This window comes from Xyrauchen texanus, chromosome 33 (assembly GCF_025860055.1).
Source record: "Xyrauchen texanus isolate HMW12.3.18 chromosome 33, RBS_HiC_50CHRs, whole genome shotgun sequence".
Classification (NCBI taxonomy): Eukaryota; Metazoa; Chordata; class Actinopteri; order Cypriniformes; family Catostomidae; genus Xyrauchen; species Xyrauchen texanus.
This window is the reverse complement of record NC_068308.1, coordinates 14,991,949-15,010,748: the sequence shown is the minus strand read 5'-3', so window position 1 is coordinate 15,010,748 and position 18,800 is coordinate 14,991,949. Positions and strand designations below refer to the sequence as shown.

At 39.0% G+C, this 18,800-nt stretch overlaps 1 protein-coding gene across 1 annotated transcript in view; it reads right to left on the bottom strand.

Moving 5' to 3' along the window:
* Positions 1–237: 237 nt before the first annotated feature.
* The window catches only part of daglb (diacylglycerol lipase, beta), a 28,535-nt gene continuing 9,972 nt past the window's right edge, over positions 238–18,800 (bottom strand). Inside the window, exons 5-15 of the mRNA XM_052102450.1 lie at positions 17,505–17,627; positions 17,235–17,362; positions 16,891–17,017; positions 16,711–16,794; positions 13,773–13,850; positions 8,638–8,718; positions 8,411–8,538; positions 7,965–8,033; positions 7,678–7,750; positions 3,216–3,463; positions 238–1,025 (exon numbers count right to left, since the gene is read on the bottom strand). Coding sequence (XP_051958410.1) covers positions 830–1,025; positions 3,216–3,463; positions 7,678–7,750; positions 7,965–8,033; positions 8,411–8,538; positions 8,638–8,718; positions 13,773–13,850; positions 16,711–16,794; positions 16,891–17,017; positions 17,235–17,362; positions 17,505–17,627 — 1,335 coding nt within the window. The 3' untranslated portion in view covers positions 238–829. The remainder of the gene's footprint in view (positions 1,026–3,215; positions 3,464–7,677; positions 7,751–7,964; positions 8,034–8,410; positions 8,539–8,637; positions 8,719–13,772; positions 13,851–16,710; positions 16,795–16,890; positions 17,018–17,234; positions 17,363–17,504; positions 17,628–18,800) is intronic.

Here is an 18,800-nt window from a genome sequence, read left to right as displayed (position 1 = left end):
ATATAATTTGTAGAGAAAATGTTTGTATTAAAAAAGGCCAAATTTAAAAATGTGCACCAGTGATCTCAGACATTTGAACCCCACTGTATATTGTAGCAAGTTACATTAAAATGTATAATAGTATGTGCTTCAAGACTAAACAGATTTTCTAAAATGTTTCCCTCTTTTGCTGACAAGAACAAGTAAATAATTGACATGCACTCAATGTAATTTCTTGTCTCACTTGTTGCAACATGTAACGGAGCAGACCTATTTCTCCTCAGCATATTTATTTAGAAAAAAAAGGCAAATGTTATCTGGAACAAACTGAAAAGGTGTAGTGGAGTTCATGAACAGATACACTTAAAGCTCTTCAAATGTCCTCTTGCGTTTGAAGCAATGCACATCTCATCCTCGAGATGTGTTTCTCTGATCTACATTGTCAGTTTTATATTTCATCATGTTTGGCTAGGTACGGTTTACCCTTATATTCTCATTAAATGTGGCTGACATACATCACAACACACCATCATTACAAAGATTATACTGATTACTTCCCTCTGAAGTTGTAATCATCCATATTGAACAAATTACAAAAATGTAAATGTTCACGTTACAGTGGAACAACACTGAATTTAAGATGTACATGTACAGACTTATATTGATGAGGGGAAAAGTTCATGATGCCATTAAAAAGCAGACAAGCACAGCAATGGCATAATAAATACTCAAATAAATAGGCAAGAGCTCTAAATAAAATGACTGAGGGAGGAGTCACACTCCTTGCAGTCTGGTTGTGCATGTACAACCACAGTCAGTTTGAAGGCCCCGGGACCTGGGCATCTACAGCTCAAATGACGTTCAGGTGGCTGTTGCTCATGGAAGAGGGGCAGAGAGCAAATGGACGGTCACGGGTGAGACTGTGCAGGGCCCGGAGAACCACATCAGGCATGTGATCAGCAATCATCCTCGGGCTGATCAGAACATTACGGAACGCCGCCTCACTGGACCACTCAGCACGGTACCTCACCTGAGAGAAACAGTGTCTATGTTGAGAGAGAGAGAGAGAGAGAGAGGCTGTCTGAACTGCAGAATTCCCCTTTTCGACCATTTCAGAACTAATAGCAAAAATATGATTAACAATTAACAATGTGATACATATAATAAAATAAGTTATAAGTAAATATATACATGCTAATTTGTTAGTATTACCAGTGGTTACAATTGTTGATTACCACAAGAATGTATTTAGACTTGTCCCTCCTTTTCTTTAAAAAAAAAAAAGCAAAAATGGCGGTTACAGTGAGGTTCTTACAATGGAGGTGAATGGGGACAATTTTTTTAGGGTTTAAAAGGCAGAAATGTGAAGCTTATAATTTTGTATACCCTCTGCGGTAACACTTTATTTTACGTAGTCCTTGATACAGAGTAATTACTTAGTTAATTACTTAGTAATAAACGTTGTAATTACATGTACCAAAATGTAATTAACATGTAACTAAGTTATGGTACAGCCTGTACTTACAGATTGTAATTACACACATGTAATAGGCAGCTACTGTTACACATATGTAACAAGCCGAGTCTGTTACATACGTGTTACAAACTTGGTACACTGTAATTATGTAAGAAAGTACTTAGTACCACACAATGTAACAAGAAGTACTAAGGTCTGCAGTTACACATGGCAAATGTGTACGTTTTGTAGCATTACATGTATGTAACATAAAATAAAGTGTATCAAGATTGTACTTGAGTGCAATTCATGTGTATCTACATACCTTATCCATCTTAAATAACCCACTAGTTCACCGCTAAAATACATGCATTAGCTTCTTTATTACATTAAAATTACAGAATATTACACAGGTATAAGCTACGTAAAATAAAGTGTATCAAGACTGTACTTAAGTGGACTTCATGTGTATCTACATACCTTATCCATATGTACCTTAGTTTGAATTAACTCTCTAGTTCACAGCTTAAATACATGCATTAGCTTCCTAATTACATTGCAACTACAGAATATTACACAGGTATAAGCTACGTAAAATAAAGTGTATCAAGACTGTACTTAAGTGGACTTCATGTGTATCTACATACCTTGTCCATATGTACCTTAGTTTGAATTAACTCACTAGTTTACAGCTTAAATACATGCATTAGCTTCTTTATTACATTAAAATTACAGAAAATTACACAGGTATAAGCTACGTAAAATAAAGTGTATCAAGACTGTACTTAAGTGGACTTCATGTGTATCTACATACCTTGTCCATATGTACCTTAGTTTGAATTAACTCTCTAGTTCACAGCTTAAATACATGCAGTAGCTTCCTAATTACATTGCTAATTATATGTTGTATTTGAAGGGGGAAAATAAATTTACAATTTGACTTGTCATTTTGATGATGTCACCTTTTGTGTGCAGGCAGGTGGATGGAAAGGGTAACCACATCAATTCAACTCTACACTATTGAGTTAAAATACAGTATTCTGTAATTGTAATGTAGTTGGGAAGCTACTGCTTGCATTTATGCTGTGAACTAGTGAGTTTACCCAAACTAAGGTACATATGGACAAGGTATGTAGATACACATGAAGTCCACTTAAGTACAGTCTTGATACACTTTATTTTACGTAGCTTATACCTGTGTAATATTCTGTAATTTTAATGTAATAAAGAAGCTAATGCATGTATTTTAGCGGTGAACTAGTGGGTTATTTAAGATGGATAAGGTATGTAGATACACATGAATTGCACTCAAGTACAATCTTGATACACTTTATTTTATGTTACATACATGTAATGCTACAAAACGTACACATTTGCCATGTGTAACTGCAGACCTTAGTACTTCTTGTTACATTGTGTGGTACTAAGTACTTTCTTACATAATTACAGTGTACCAAGTTTGTAACGCGTATGTAACAGACTCGGCTTGTTACATATGTGTAACAGTAGCTGCCTATTACATGTGTGTAATTACAATCTGTAAGTACAGGCTGTACCATAACTTAGTTACATGTTAATTACATTTTGGTACATGTAATTACAACGTTTATTACTAAGTAATTAACTAAGTAATTACTCTGTATCAAGGACTACGTAAAATAAAGTGTTACCCAATCGGCTTTTATTTTATTCTGCTTTGTAATGCATGCTGAATCAAAGACAGACTGGCTTTATGTTTGACACTTTTAAGTCTTGTTCTAGGGACCTTTGGTGTACAGACCTGCGTGTGGGTCCCTCCTCTGTGATGTACATGATACGACCGGGCAGGTATAGGGGTAAGTGGGTGGGTTGGGTGGGCGAGTCATTGCATGATTGCTGATAAGTGGATGAGCGCTGAACTAACAGGCTCTCCTCGCCTAGCAACGGCTGATTTAGCTCTTCCTCCTGCCGGTTTTCCATCTCGGTGGGGAAATCATCAGGGGTTCCTCCAAACACTTCGTACCAGCAGCCATGCATTAATATCTTGTACTGAGCGAGAGAGAGGAAAACAAATTACTGATACTATTACAAATCGTTTAGACTGAATAGATACAGTAAGTGAGTATGGTCATGACTGTTGACTACTGTAGTCAGTTTTTAGTGAGGTTGACTAATTTATCAAGATTTTCTCATTTCTTTTTTCAATTTCTGATATTCTTAGTGGCAGTTTGGAGATAGATGGATGTCTTTAGCCATTGCATCTTGTCTTGGGCAGTTTTTAGAGAATTCCATCACAAGGGTTGCATTTTTAGAACAGCGTGTCAAATTAAAACGTGTCTCAAGACTGTTCCATTCCGTTGCACTCCATCTAACTATTTTTGAACACAAGAACACGCTTTATGTAAACACCCCCTAAATTAATCGATCCAGATTATGTGAGTGAAGTGGAGCGGCAACAATTTCCCCTCCGCACTCAAAGCATTTTAGAATAACTCCACTCCAGCTTTTCAATTTCTGGCTCTTTGTTCGCTCCCCACTCACTGATAAGAGAAACACCGCTCTGTGTTCAATCCATGACAAAATTTGCACCCAACTACTCTCCACTGTAAAGTCATTTCAGTATGCTTTTAAATATCACAAATGTCCATGCAGAAGATGTATTAAATGGAAAATAAATACACACAATAATAGGAGAAAAGATACAATGTGTTTTAAGTCTATAATAAATTATTTATACTAACTTACTTTTAAAAAATATCAGCATAACATTCCCTGAATTAAATAAATTACCAAACGGAAAGAAAAAACTAAAACAGATTACCAAACAGTACACACACACACACACACACACACACACACACACACACACACACACACACACACACACACACACACACACACACACACACACACCAGTCAGCCACAACATTAAAACCACCTGCCTAATATTGTGTAGGTGCCCCTCGTGCCACCAAAATAGTACCAACCCGCATCTCAGGATAGCATTCTGAGATTATATTTTTCTCACCACAATTGCACAAAGTGGTTATCCGAGTTACCATATACTTTATCCTTTCGAACCAGTCTGGCCATTCTCTGTTGACCGCACTCATCAACAAGGCATTTCTATCCACAGAACCATTCTTAGAAAACTTTAGAGACTGTTGTGTGTGAAAATCCCAGAAGATCAACGGTTACAGAAATATTCAAACCAGCCCATCTGGCACCAACAATCATGTCACAGTCCAAATCACGGAGATCACATTTTTTGTGAAAAATAACTGAAGCTCCTGACCCATATCTGCATGATTTGATGCACTGTACTGCTGCCACACGATTGGCTGATTAGATAATCTTATTAATATTTGTTGGTGCAAGACGGGCTGGTTTGAGTATTTGGTTTGACAGAAGGTCTGGTCCGAACCGACAGAAAGTCTACTGTGGCACAAGTCACAGAAAATGTTAATGATGTTACAGGAGGAATGTGTCACAACACACAGTGCAGTGCATCGCACCCTGCTGTGTATGGGGCTGTGTAGCCGCAGACCAGTCAGAGTGCCCATGATGATCCCCGTCCATGTCAAAAGCGGCAACAATGTGCACCCGAGTGTAGGAACTGGACCTTTGAGCAGTGGAAGAAGGTTGCCTGGTCTGATGAGTCCCGTTTTCTTTTACATCACGTGGATGGCAGTGTACGTGTGCACTGTTTACCTGGGGAAGTCATGGCACCAGGATGCACCTTGGGAAGAGGTAGCTGGTGGAGGGTGTGTGATGCTCTGGGCAATGTTCTGCTGGAAAACTCTCAGTCTGTCCATTCATGTGGACGTCAATTTGACATGTGTCACCTACCTAAACATCATTGCAGACCAGGTACACCCTTTCATGGCAATGGTATTACCTGATGGCAGTGGCCTCTTTCAGCAGGATAATGCACCCTGCCACACTGCACACATTGTTTGGGAATGGTTTGAGGAACATGATGAAGAGTTCGAGATGTTGCACTGGTCTCCAAATTCCCCAGATCTCTGTCCAGTTGAGCATCTGTGGGATGTGCTGAACCGACAAGTCTGATCCATGGCATCCCACCTTGCAGCTTACAGGACTCGAAGGATCTGCTGCTAATGTTTAGGTGCCAGATACCACAGGACACCTTCAGGGGTCTTGTAGAGACCATTCCTGAGTGGGTCGGCACTGTTTTGCGGCACGCAGAGGACCAACAGCATATTAGGCAGGTGGTCACAATGTTTTGGCTCATCAGTGTATATTATTAGGCCTATGTATTTTTGCCCATTCTTTAATTTATACATTTTGTATTTTTTATTTAATTATAAATTAACCTGGTCCTATAATTCTGTGAACGAAAAAGGTTGGTTGAATGACATTCTCAGAATGTTCTGCACAATTTTTTTCATCAAGACTAGATAAGAATATGAAAACTATTTGTCCAATGCAGAGTTCACCTTCAGAAATATTGGCTTTTGAATCTTTAAAATCTTTTAAAGATTTTAAAATCTACCCCTTTCTACCACGGCTCATGTTCGCTGAGCTTCTTCACCTGTAAATCACCAGAAATTATGGCACATAAATGAGTTTTAGATGACAATCAATTAAGTCAAACTACGCAACAATAACAAATTGATAATATTGGGATGTTGAGTTCAGCTGGTGTTTTAATTCATTAAAAGTTATTTTTAATGAGGGACATAATACAGCTGAGATGGTGATGCATTAGATCAGAATAACGATATGATTATTAAAAATATTTATTAGAGGAGTAAGAGATTTTCTTTCTACATGTGAATGGATATTATCGTGCCTTCATGAAACATGCTTTTTAAGATTTCACAACAAACCTTTGGTAGAGCCAATCACCTATCCACTAGTGTTCTGTTTTGCCATCATTAAAGGGATTATAGCTGTTGGATTAGTCACGCCCTCTTCTTCCAAAACGCCACACCCCAAAGACACCAAATTAGCTTTATTGAGAGTGACATTGAGCAGAAGCGGTTGTCAAAAACAACAGCAGCAAAATAGCGCCCTCAACTGACAACTGTTATGAGCAACATGGCATAAAAATGGCATTATGCCTCAATAATTCAATGCAACTACAACACAATAAGAATACGAAAAATTACGACAGGCAGAAAGCGCCAGAAACCGCTGCCCGTTTACGGAGTGTAGAGCTGTCACAGTGAGCGGTGAGATATCTCACAACATTTATTTCATTAATATCTTTCAAGGAGTAGGAACATTTTTTGCATACCTTTCCATAAAAAAAATATATTATAGCACCTTTAACTTTTAATATACATTCATATTTATTTTTCACAGTCTTTCTGATAATATCAGGAATTCCTTCTTTCTTTCATGCCAATAGCGTTTAACATAGCTTATTACACAGGTCTCTGGAATATTCTGATTGGTCAATGGCACCATCTAGCAGTCACATATTTAACAACTGCACATCTGGTTTTAAGACATATAAGACTGGTTAACTTATCTAGGTATTGAGAGTCATCTTTCCTATTCTCGTATCACTCTGGGAGAAATCTTATAAAATAGGTTAAACTCAAATCAATGTTTCATGTATATTTATTTATTTACTTGTAAGTAATATGTTTTGTAATAAGTGGGATAATGTGCAGTCAGGCAGTCATTCATAATGAAATAAACACCAGTTTGAGTTCTGTTGGTGGCGGAATTCAGCTGTTCAATTATTTATTTCTTCTCACATTATAACAATTTCAACCAAAATCAATATTTCACGTCCATTTATTCATTTATTTGGTTAATAGCCATTTAATAAGCTGGATGATGTACACGTAGCCGGTTATTAAATAATAAACCCCTTCCGTTTCATGGGGGTTCTGATCAGACTGGTTTATTTTGTGATAACACCCGGCTGACTGTACATTATCCCTTACTTAACATATGGTAAAATCTTGCTGCATTATGGGTTGTTAACAGGTGTTGTGCTTGTGATGGACCATTAGTGGGGCGCTCTTGAAGTGCAAGAAAACAATGATGCTCAGTTTAAAAAAAAACCTGCTGCTTACTCCAGAGAAAATCATGCCGCTTCGCTTCAACTACACTCCCATCTAAACCACCCTAATTATACAGAGATTTTGTAGACTGTTTAGTCAACTATTCACTCAAGCAACCCACTGACTAATAGATTTTTAAAATGTGTATTTTTGCACATGCCTTACACAAAGTCTTATTTACGATTACTTGATTCACAAAAATTAATTAAATAAACGTACCTTTGATTTACTGCAATTAGATACCATTTTTAATATTCTTCTTTTTAAGTCCTCTATGTTTGGAATACTCAGTCTATAGGGGAAAAAAATAATGTGTGAGGCCACTCACTTGGAAGTGATACCAACAATTCTATACAAATAGAAGACTGAAAAAAGTTAGCAGTACAACCCAAGAGGTGTAGCGCTAGAAACAGGCTCTCTAAATATAGCCACACTTTTACATAAACAAATGAAAAATCAAGCAAGCCTCTGCCTGACTACAATGTAACAATTCAACTAAATCTCACCTGGGCACAAGGTCTTTTCCAAGCACCACTGAGATAACAAACTGCTTTGAGTAATCAGCTAGTGCTTTACTGAGGAGAGACGTTAGATGAAGTTAGATAAGCAATAAAAAAGCAGTTACGGGTATTTTAATACTGCTTGGTTAAGTATGTTCTTTTCTTTCTCCTACTAACTAAGAACTAACAAAAAAGTACCTACCATGGTGTCACCTTGTTTTTTTGTTTTTTTTTAGCACAGTCCCATGGTAATGTCATGGATATTTGAGCATGTTCTATGGTGATACCACTCCACTCTCTAAATTAACTTGGAAGTACCATGTAAATACCATGGTACATGAAAACTTTGTAACATTGTATATATCATGGTATTGCCATCTGATACATCAATGTACCATCACAGTAATTTTTTGTAAGGACAGAACCTGAGCTGTATGTTGATGTTGTATTACCTCATCAGGCCCCCTGGTGGAGAGAAAGAGTAACACTCCAGCGTCGGGTGTGTGCTGCGTAGAAGCACAGCCAACAATGATGCTGTTCCTGCACCAAGACTATGTCCTGTGATCACCAGCTTATACTCCTGCAAATAAACACAAAAATGTACACGCAGTCATCACAGGAATATTGTGGAATTCTATAGTGATAGTTTAAATTCAGTAGAAAAGACAAAAGCTCTTACTGGTGCAATGTTGAATGCCTGGCTCAAAATACCATCATTGACTAGTTTCTTGTAGATGTAGTTTGCGGCTTGAGACATGCCCTATGATACAGACAGAAAACTTTCAAAGCAAATTTCAGCACTGTAAGGAAGGAGAGTCACACGGACACCATGCAAGGTTCGGATGTGTGAATGGCGAGTTCTGCGCACTTTGCTAGTTTTAACAATATTAAATGTCATAAACCGGTGAGATTCGATACACTGTTCCATAACTGTTCTAGGTTGACAATATGTCAAAGAATTCGAAATCCTCGAACTCTGGAGACATTAAAAGACACTTATATGCTTAAGCTGACTCCCCCATTGAGGCCCCGATCCCAGAAGTTGATTTGGTCAGAGAAATGAGGGAAATTTGGCAAGAAATGTTGAACATGAAGGTAATGTTGATGAAGGTCGCTGCTGACTTGGAGGATCTTGCTGCAATATGTCGATCGATCACTGCCATGGAGATTAAATTTACTGAGGGTGGGGGATGTTGAGAAAGTCTATCTGGAGTCATCTGAGAGGGAATTATCTGCTAATCCGCTAGTGACCAAGGTGGATTTGCAGCATGTCTGGGAGAAGTTGGAGGACATTAGCCAGTGGAATATCGTCCGTATTGTTGGAATTCCTGAGGCCGAAGAGGGTCAGGATATGGGGAAATTCCTGGACGGGCTCTTTCCGAGTCTGCTCGACATAACAGGCCATAAAATGAAAATCGAGCGAGCTTACAGAGTTCCAGCTTGGCGATACACTGTGGGAGACAGGCCTCAATCCATTCTGGCCAAATTTCTGAGATCATCCGATAAAGATCTCCTTAAGCGAGGAGTAAAAGAAGGCTTTCTTAAAGAACCACAGCATTTTCTTGTTCCCAGACTTTGCGAATTTGACAAGAGAGAAACATGATCGATTCAAGGAATGTAAGAAACTCTTACATCAATGGAAGTTCGCTTTTGCACTGATGTTCCCTGCCAAATTGAGAATAGATGCCAAGGATGGCCTTAGTAAGGCCGTAAACATTTACTTGTCCCCAGCAAGCGATGTCCTTCATAAAGTAAATGGAGTCCGTAAGTTATTTTGTGGTACTCGCGTTGCAGCCGAATGGACCAACTCACTGAACATTCACTTGACTGTCCGAGGAAACAGAGCACCTTTTTTGTTTCTTTTTGTGCTGGTTCAGCCTAGCGTCTTGAGTTTGTTTTATGGAGTAACACTACTTCGGGACAGTGTTGTGGATGAATCTGCAAGTTCTTTGTGCTTATGCCTCCTATTGGCTGGAGTTTGTTTTGTGGAGTACTCACGTTGCAGCCGAATGGGCCACCTCACTGAACATTTGTTTAACTGTCTGAGGAAACGGAGCACCTTTTTTGTGTGTTTATTCCGCCTATTGGCTGGAGTTTGTTTTATAGATTATCTTTTGTTGTGTAATTCTGTCTCATAAAATTTGTATAGAAACAATAGACTTGAGCAATCCGACAGCAAAGTTGTCGTGGGGGCTCTCGTAGGCATACATGGATTGTTTAAGTTTAGAGGGATGGACACCATTTTAAAATGCGTTAATGCACACGTTTTTCTTTTTCTGTTTGTTTGGTTTGGGGTTTGATTGTTGCACTAATTTTGGAATGTGGTCTTTATAATTGTTTCTGACACACAATCTATTTTTTTCTAATATGTCAAAATGTCAAATGTTAATATGAGTGGATTGTCTCTCTCCATGTGGAATGTGAATGGGTTGGGGCACCCCATAAAAAGAGGAAGGTTATTTCTCTTCTTGAGCGTAAGAAATATGATATAGTGTTTCTTCAAGAAACGTATCTTTCTCTGCAGGAAGCTGAAAAATTTGGGAAGATATGGGGTGGACATGTTTTCTTTAGTGCTGGCTCAAGTAAGAGCAGGGGAGTCATTACACTGATAAGTAAACATCTACAATTCAAATGTCTCAAACAGATTAATGATAAATTAGGAAGAGTCATTATTGTTTTAGCAGAAATTCAGGGGCAAATTCTTATTTTGGCTAATACTTACACACCTAACGCTGATGATCAGGGCTTTTTTTATAGATCTTGAATGGATGTTGCATGACGCTGGCACCCCTTATGATATAATATTTGGAGGAGACTTAAATTTTTTTGATAGACTTAGTCCTTGATCATAGTGAAGCAAAAGTGTGTAAGCCCCATAGAGCAATACTGATGCTTCACAGGATGTGTAAAAATCTTGGTCTTACAGATATTTGGAGACTTTTGAACCCATCTGATAGGGACTATAGTTTTTTTTTCATCAGTCCATAAGATTTATTCTAGAATATATTTTTTTAATATATCCAAGTCCCTCATTTCATCTGTTGTTGATTGCTCAATTGGAAACATTTTAGTCTCAGATTATATATACCCTGGTGAGTTTGTAGTAGTTGCCACAAATGGAGAAAAGGAAATCATATAGTTGCCTCTTTAATTAATCCCTTTTTGTAGCTGGAACAGGTTGTGTCCGGGGTCAGATGGATCTGCAGTGATGTTTCCTGCCCGTTTCCTGACTCTGGAAATGTATAAGTCCTGAATGCACCAATTATCTTTTCTGCAGTCCTGACTGTACGTTGTAGTCTGCTCCTGTCCTTATTAGTGGCAGATCCAAACCAGACAGTGATGGAGGTGCAGAGAACAGACTGGATGATGGCTGTGTAAAAGTGGATCAGCAACTCCTTAGGTAGGTTGAGCTTCCTAAGCTGGTGCAGGAAGTGCATCCTCTGCTGGGAATTCTTGATGATGGTGTCAGTGTTGGGCTCCCACTTCAGGTCCTGGGATATAGTGGAACCCAGAAACCTGAAGGATTCCACAGCAGACACAGGGCTGTTGCGTATGGTGATGGGGGGCAGAGTGGGGGGGGGGGCTCCTCCTGAAGTCCACGGTCATCTCCACAGTTTTGAGCATGTTAAGCTCCAGGTTGTTCTGACCGCACCAGAGAGCCAGCTGATCAACCTACCGTCTGAAGGCCGACTCATCACTGTCCCGGATGAGGCTGATGACCGTTGAGTTGTCAGCGAACTTCAGGAGTTTGACAGATGGGTCTCCTGAGGTGCAGTCGTTGGTGTAGAGGGAGAAGAGCAGTGGGGAGAGCACGCACCCCTGGGCGGCGCCAGTGCTGATAGTCCGGGTGCTGGATGTGATGTTCCGCAGTCTCACCTGCTGACTCCTGTCAGTCAGGAAGTTTGTGATCCACTGACAGGTGGAGGCTGCCACAGTGAGCTGGGTGAGTTTGGTGCTGAGGATGTCTGGGATGATGGTGTTGAACGCCAAGCTGAAGTCCACGAACAGAATCCTTGCATATGTCCCTGGAGCGTCAAGGGGTTGCAGGATGTAATGCAGTCCCAAGTTGACTGCATCATCTACTGACCTGTTAGACCTGTAGGCAAACTGCAGGGGGTCCAGCAAGGGGCCTGTAATGTCCTTCAGGTGGGCCAAAACCAGTCTTTCAAAGGATTTCATGACTACAGATGTCAGGGCGACAGGCCTGTAGTCATTTAGTCCAGAGATGGAGGGTTTTTTGGGGACCGGGATGATTGTGGAGCGTTTGAAGCAGGCTGGAACTTCACGCAGCTCCATTGATCTGTTAAAGATCTGTGTGAAGATGGGGGCCAGCTGGTCTGCACAGATTTTCAAGCAGGATAGTGACTAGGAGCCTTCCTGATATTCTGCCTTTGGAAGAGTTGGCTCACATCCTCTTCACAGATCTTGAGTGCAGATGAGGGGTCAGAGAGGGGGGGTGACAGCGTGTCAGAGGGGGAAGGTGGTTGTTTGAAGATGGTTGTGGAGTGGGGGAGAGGTGTGACTGTGGACTTTTCAGACCTACAATAAAAGCCATTCAGCTCATCTGTCAGTTGTTGAGTACCAGCAATGTTGGTTTTCTACCATTCCCATAGTGAAATCGACTGGTGGTGAAATATTTACCTTGTCCATTGATATTAATAATGCTTTTAAAGAAATCTATCTTGATCTCGATAGTTCCACGTATTTGTCTACTGATGAAGATATTAGAAACTTTGTGGAACCATTAGAACTCCCTAAACTGATGACTGAGCAAAACAAATATTTTGATTCTGATATAAACTTGGAGGAGCTTTGCTGCTGAATTGTTTAGAGCTTATGCTACAGAACTGACTCCACTTTTGTTAGAATTTATAAGGAATCATTAAAGAATGGAAATCTTCTGCCAACCATGATGCAAGCCCAGATCAGGCAAGGGTGCGCCTTATGCAATTTACGATTTTACATCGATTCTATTGGACCCCCTCTAGATTGTATAGGCTTGGTCTTAAAGTCACACCCACCTGCTGACGATGCCAATCAGAAGATGGAGACACAACCCATGTTTTTTTGGTGGTGTGTTAAGATCCAAGAATTTTGGTTGAAGGTTCAGAGTTTTATGTGTGCTGTATTGGACACTCAATTTTCATTTTGCCAATCATTAATAAAGTTGGGCCCTAGTCAGAGTTATAATCGGCAGATGGATCATTTTTAGGCGATGGAAGTCGGCTGGAGCCCGATCATTTCAGGACTGGTGCACAGAGATGAGCGGGGTGGCGGCATTCGAGGAGGTGATATATAGAAGGCTGGGAAAATGGGATTTGTTTAATAGAAAGTGGGGTAGATATTTTGCATTTTTGGAGGGTTCACGGGGAGGGGCAGTGGAGAGGGATTTGCAATTGTAAATGTGTATGTGCATTCTTATTGTTTTTTGAAAGTATACTTTGTTTTTTTTATGATCTAAATAATTATGACCACCGGAGTACGTGTTTGTGTTGGATGGGGTGGGGTATTAATTCCGTATTTACTGTTATTTAATTCGTAAAATCAAATCAATAAAAATTGTTAATAACAAAAAAGATAAGTTAGGGAAAAACATACAGTAAGCAGGTCATTATAAAAAGCAGTCACAAAAAATGTATAACTGTCAATATTCATATTCATAATAATAATGCTCAATCACATCATTTATATACTTTCTTGTTTGTTTTGGTGATCTTTGCACAACCCGTTATACTGTTACAATGTTATTAATAACATCTGTAAGCCAAAAATGGGAGTAATCTGAAAAAGTACACTTGTGATTTTGTTTCGTACCTTGTGAGCATAGCAGATTCCTGACACGCCTTCAACAGACAGATTCTCACATTCAGCGGAGAGGTCTGTCAACAGATCCTGCAAACAAGATGAACACAGTGCAATTTAATATTGTATAATAGAGACTCATAACGCAAGACCAAGAGAATTGGTATAGGGATTGGGCAAGGGTGTTGTGGGTGGTTGGTCACTGGCCCAAGTCAATATAATCCACCTGCACGTGTCTTTGACAATCTGGGCCCTAGATATTGTATAAATCTGGTCCCTTGTACAATGCAATTCTATGGAATTTTTCAACAGGATTATTTTTCACTCGAAGTATAAGCAAAAGTAATAGTGAAGCTTGCCTCAGCAAACACAGCAAAATACTTAGTTCATTTTTTGTCCAAACTGTAAAGTGCACAATTTGTTTAGGGAAATAACACCTGACAATCCTGTACAAACAACCTTGTAGTTTTGGGTACACAAGGTTCAGTAAAGGTTGGTTTTAGAGATGTATCGAACCAATACCTGGATCTGTATTGTCTCTGATACTGATGTTTTTAACCGGATCAGGAATCGGTCCGTCGAGCCCGATACAAATCCGGTACTGTGTGTTAATCATGGTAATTACCGTCAAGTAGCACTGTCAAAAAAGCACTATTAAAGCTGATGTAGCTTGTTCAGTGTTAAAATATTTTCTTCTAACCCAGCTTAATATGCAGAGACATCTATAGGTAAACAATTTGTAGGTTTATTTCTCAAACTAAACACTGTCTCTATAGTGTTATAAAAATGAATGTGCTTGTTTTGAGAGACCCGCCCCAACAACATATTCAACAAATGCCGTAAGTTGGGGGGCAGGACTATCTGATTGTTTGAACAACAGAAGAAATAGTTTTCAAAGCACTAAATGAACAATGAAAAAAGTACATATTTCATTTCACACTTATAATGTCAAAAAACCTTTATGGGGGGGGTGGGGTATTCATAAAGCTGTTTTGGAAACATTGTTTATTTTTGCAACTCCGTTCAGAGGAGCTAGTGTTACAGAAATTACATACGTCAGCTTTAACGGGGTCATGAAATGAGAATAACATTTTCCTTGATATTTAGACATATAAGAAATAACTATACTATAAATACACACTGTAAATTTCAGAACACAAAACTTTCTCCCCAGTCTAAAAAGAGCATTTATAGTTGCCACCCAGCCGAAACGTCCCATTTTGAAATCTGTCTGTTCATGACATCATGACACTCATTTGTATTTACACATCCCGCAACGTTGCACCCTTGGCCCCACCCACTCGCACACAATTCAAGTGAAAAGAGCAGGCCTTGTGTAGCTAACTGTTCCTAACATAAAACCTAAATAGACCAATCTGAACTATTTTGGATTATTTTTGTAAATGAACATGAACTACACAGACTCTTTGACTGCTGCCATATATTTCACCACTTTTAAAAGTCTGGCTTCAGAAAAAGGACACAACAGAGACTGCCCTCTTGTCAGTAGCTGAAAACCCTGCAATTGGTTAGGTCAGTGTGCTAGTCTTGAATATTAGTAATAATAATAATAAATTATAGTATATATGAAAAAATAAGTAATAGCTGAAACACATCTTGAAACTTTAACTACAACTGCCACTGTTGATTTAAAATGAGGTCTAATAGATTCTACCTTTAGATTATTTAATATGAAACTAGAACATTTTGTCACAGTTAATTTTACTCATGTAAAATCATGATTTTTTTTTTAAAGGTGATGTATAATGAAACAAAAAATTAGTGCATAGCACAGTGTTGCTCTTTTCCTCAGTGCTGTTTGGCATATCAGGGCTGCCTACTGTTTGAGAGGTTCGACTTGACTTTCTCTGTGACACTTTAAACTAGAAAATTCTCACTAGAATTGAAATTGGTCACATCAATTTTGAGGTCTGAGCGCATCAATATCAAGGGAAGCCCGGTTGTTGCACGCGCATGCCAGAGAGAAAAGCAGATCATGATTGCGAGCTGGTTCCGTTACACTCGTGTGAAAGAGCAGATAAAAACACTTTAGCTGATTATCATTAAATCTGTCTCGGCAGTCCTAAATAGTCTATCACTTGAGTGGCTGCCGAAATATCTTAAATGGGAGAACCATGGCATTGTTCTTTCCCTGCTGTCCGCAACCCAGTTCAAATAGACCAGCGACCAACCAGTAGAGAAACACTGCTTTTACTCTCTCACACACACACACACACACACACATACACACACACACGTCAGACCCCCTCGCATCGCTTCTCTCTGACATTTTCTCTGCTGCATGTGTGTGTGTGTGTGTGTGTGTGTGTGTGTGTGTGTGTGTGTGTGTGTGTGTGTGTGTGGCGCAAGTTGACGAGTCTGACGGGTAGTCGAGGAGGAAAGAAGATGCGCACACGCAGGTGAGATTCTCCATCCGGTTGCATTTTTTTCTCGATACCATGATAACCGTCAATTTTCATACTGTGGATACCACAGCAACGCCAATTTAAATCCAGATACAAGTTGGGAAAATGTGTAAAGAGAACTGGCTTCTTTTCTACAGAAGACTTGAGTTACTGTTAAATATGCAGTTGCATTATCTAATAACTATTTAAAAACAAAAAAAATGTATTAATAGGCTTCACATTTATTATGTAGTTGCTTTTGTTTTATCTATTTTATAATGAAATGTGTAGTTGGAGGCTTGTCTTTCTTTACATATAAATGTGTACCCCCAATAATTTCCCACACAGTGAGGTATAGATATTCTTAACTGATTAAGAAAAAATAAACACTCTGGTATCGATCAGGAGCGCATTTATCTGAATCGGATCAGGAGCACAAAATGTCATCAGTGCATCCCTAATTGGTTTGTCCAAACACGTTTACTTCTTGCTTACTTTAAAGCATCCCTATACTTATCGGTGTTTAAGGGCTATTTCACACTCACCTTGAGAGACAGAGTTCCCCTCACAGCAACCAGGACGGCCTCTCTTTTATGATCCAACGCCACGAAAAATGGGATCTCATAGATCTAAAGAATAAAAAGATATTGTTGTAATAATTCCAAATCACTCTGAAATTAGTATGCATTTCTTGACAATGGAGAGAGGAAACCATGCAATTTCACCTGGTTATGAAAGCTGATGTGGATGAAATCTCTGTACTGCAGTCCTGTGCTCTGTAATATGGAGGTGAAATGGCAACCAAGGCTGTCTCCTCCAACTAGGTCGTACTCTACTTGACGGTTTCGGCAGCTGAAACCCAGAACAATTACTGTAATTTCTAATCGAAAATTAAAAAGGAATCTAATTGATCTTTGATGTTGTTGAAGGGGAATGGTGTAGTTTCTGGGCAAACTACAGTTATCTGCATCAGTATATTGGTATCGTCACACAAATGTTGTATTTGTGCATCACTAATTTCCCTTTCCCTAATTTACTTTCCTTTTAAGCCATCAAATGTTATACCCACCAATCTCCACTGAGTTTGCAAAGTCCAGTGAGGGGGTTTGAGTAGATGTACATTGGCCAGCCATATGCAGCTGCAGCAAACTGCATACAGTGAGCAGCTTTCTCAAGCTCAATCTCCAGATCTTCTCTCTGGACACAGACACAAGAAAGTGCTAGGGTTTACTCAATGCACAGGTCATATTTTACGTCCCTTAATCTTTTAACTCCTGCATACATCCTCTCCAATTTAAATTTACTGTGATGACAGCATTTATCAGAGATGCATACTCACTATGGGGGAGGAAGGGCTGTGAAGCAGGACCTCATCAGGGTCTCGACATTGCTCCATTTTATCCTGTTCCTGATGCAGAAGGGCCAGACCAGCAGCAATGTCACTGGGCACCAGGTCTGTATCCTGAACACAGAGATCAAGATAGTGGCAAGTTAACTTCATATTACCCTCTGCAAGGTAACGTTTATTTGCTCCAGATAAACGCATATGCTAAGAAAATGGTTGTGCACAAGAACTTCTATTGTAAGTGCGATTCTGTGCTCTTTTTTTTTTTTTTTTTTTTTAAAACTAAGGTGTGAATCGAAATTATTTACTGTGACAGTATGCCACAGAAAAAAAAAGTTGAAAATAAAAATTCTGTCATGATTTCTGTCTCGTGTCATTCCAAACCAGTTCACTTTCTGTGGATCACAACATAGGAAATGAAACAAAATATCCTGGTTGTTCTTTTCCATATAATGAAAGTGAATACCATAAAAGTGGTCCACTCAAATTGTGTGCTGTATTCCAAGTCTTCTGTAGCCATATGATAATTTGTGTAAGCAGACCCAAATGTAAGATGTTATTTCCTGAAAATATTGCCCTCCTCTGTAGCCGTCAAATCAATTATGACGTTATTAGACACATCAGGTTTGACGGCAGTAGGGTTGCGTGGTATACGGTTACTAATGAAATATTGCAATACCAAAAAATTTAAAAGGTACGATATTATCTTGTTGTTAATTTCGGTACCATATTAAAGTACGCTGCCATTAGCTAAATGTAATGTAATAGTTTTCAGATGAGATCAAAGACCATTTGAAAATAATAATAAAAAAGCCTATATCTGTCCAAGTGTGATCATTAAACAGCAGAAGGATGTAATTTAATTAAATAATATAGTCACATGCGTTGCGTGCCAGAGTATGAAGTTGAGGCACCTCTCTGCCCTGTCATCTCCTTTACACACACACAATCGCAACACACACTAATGCTTGATTTTCATGAAGTGTGTCCAATAGTGTCCATCTGTAAAGCCACAAATCAGTGAGTTGAGTGTATAAACAGTTTTGAACTCTTAAATTAACTCTTTCTCCGTTGCACCTGGGAGATTTCAGCTCACGAGTCACAGTAAGCTTGATATAACAAACTCTTCACAAAGAGGAAGAACTTCAAATAACTTTAAAAATAAAAGTCCCGCTGAAATGAGAGCTCTATTCAGCTGATTGCGTGAAATTGAAGACATTACAACAGAAAAATATTAGTATTGAATAAAAGTATAATTCAAAGCAGTTGCAATAATACTCATAGTAAAAA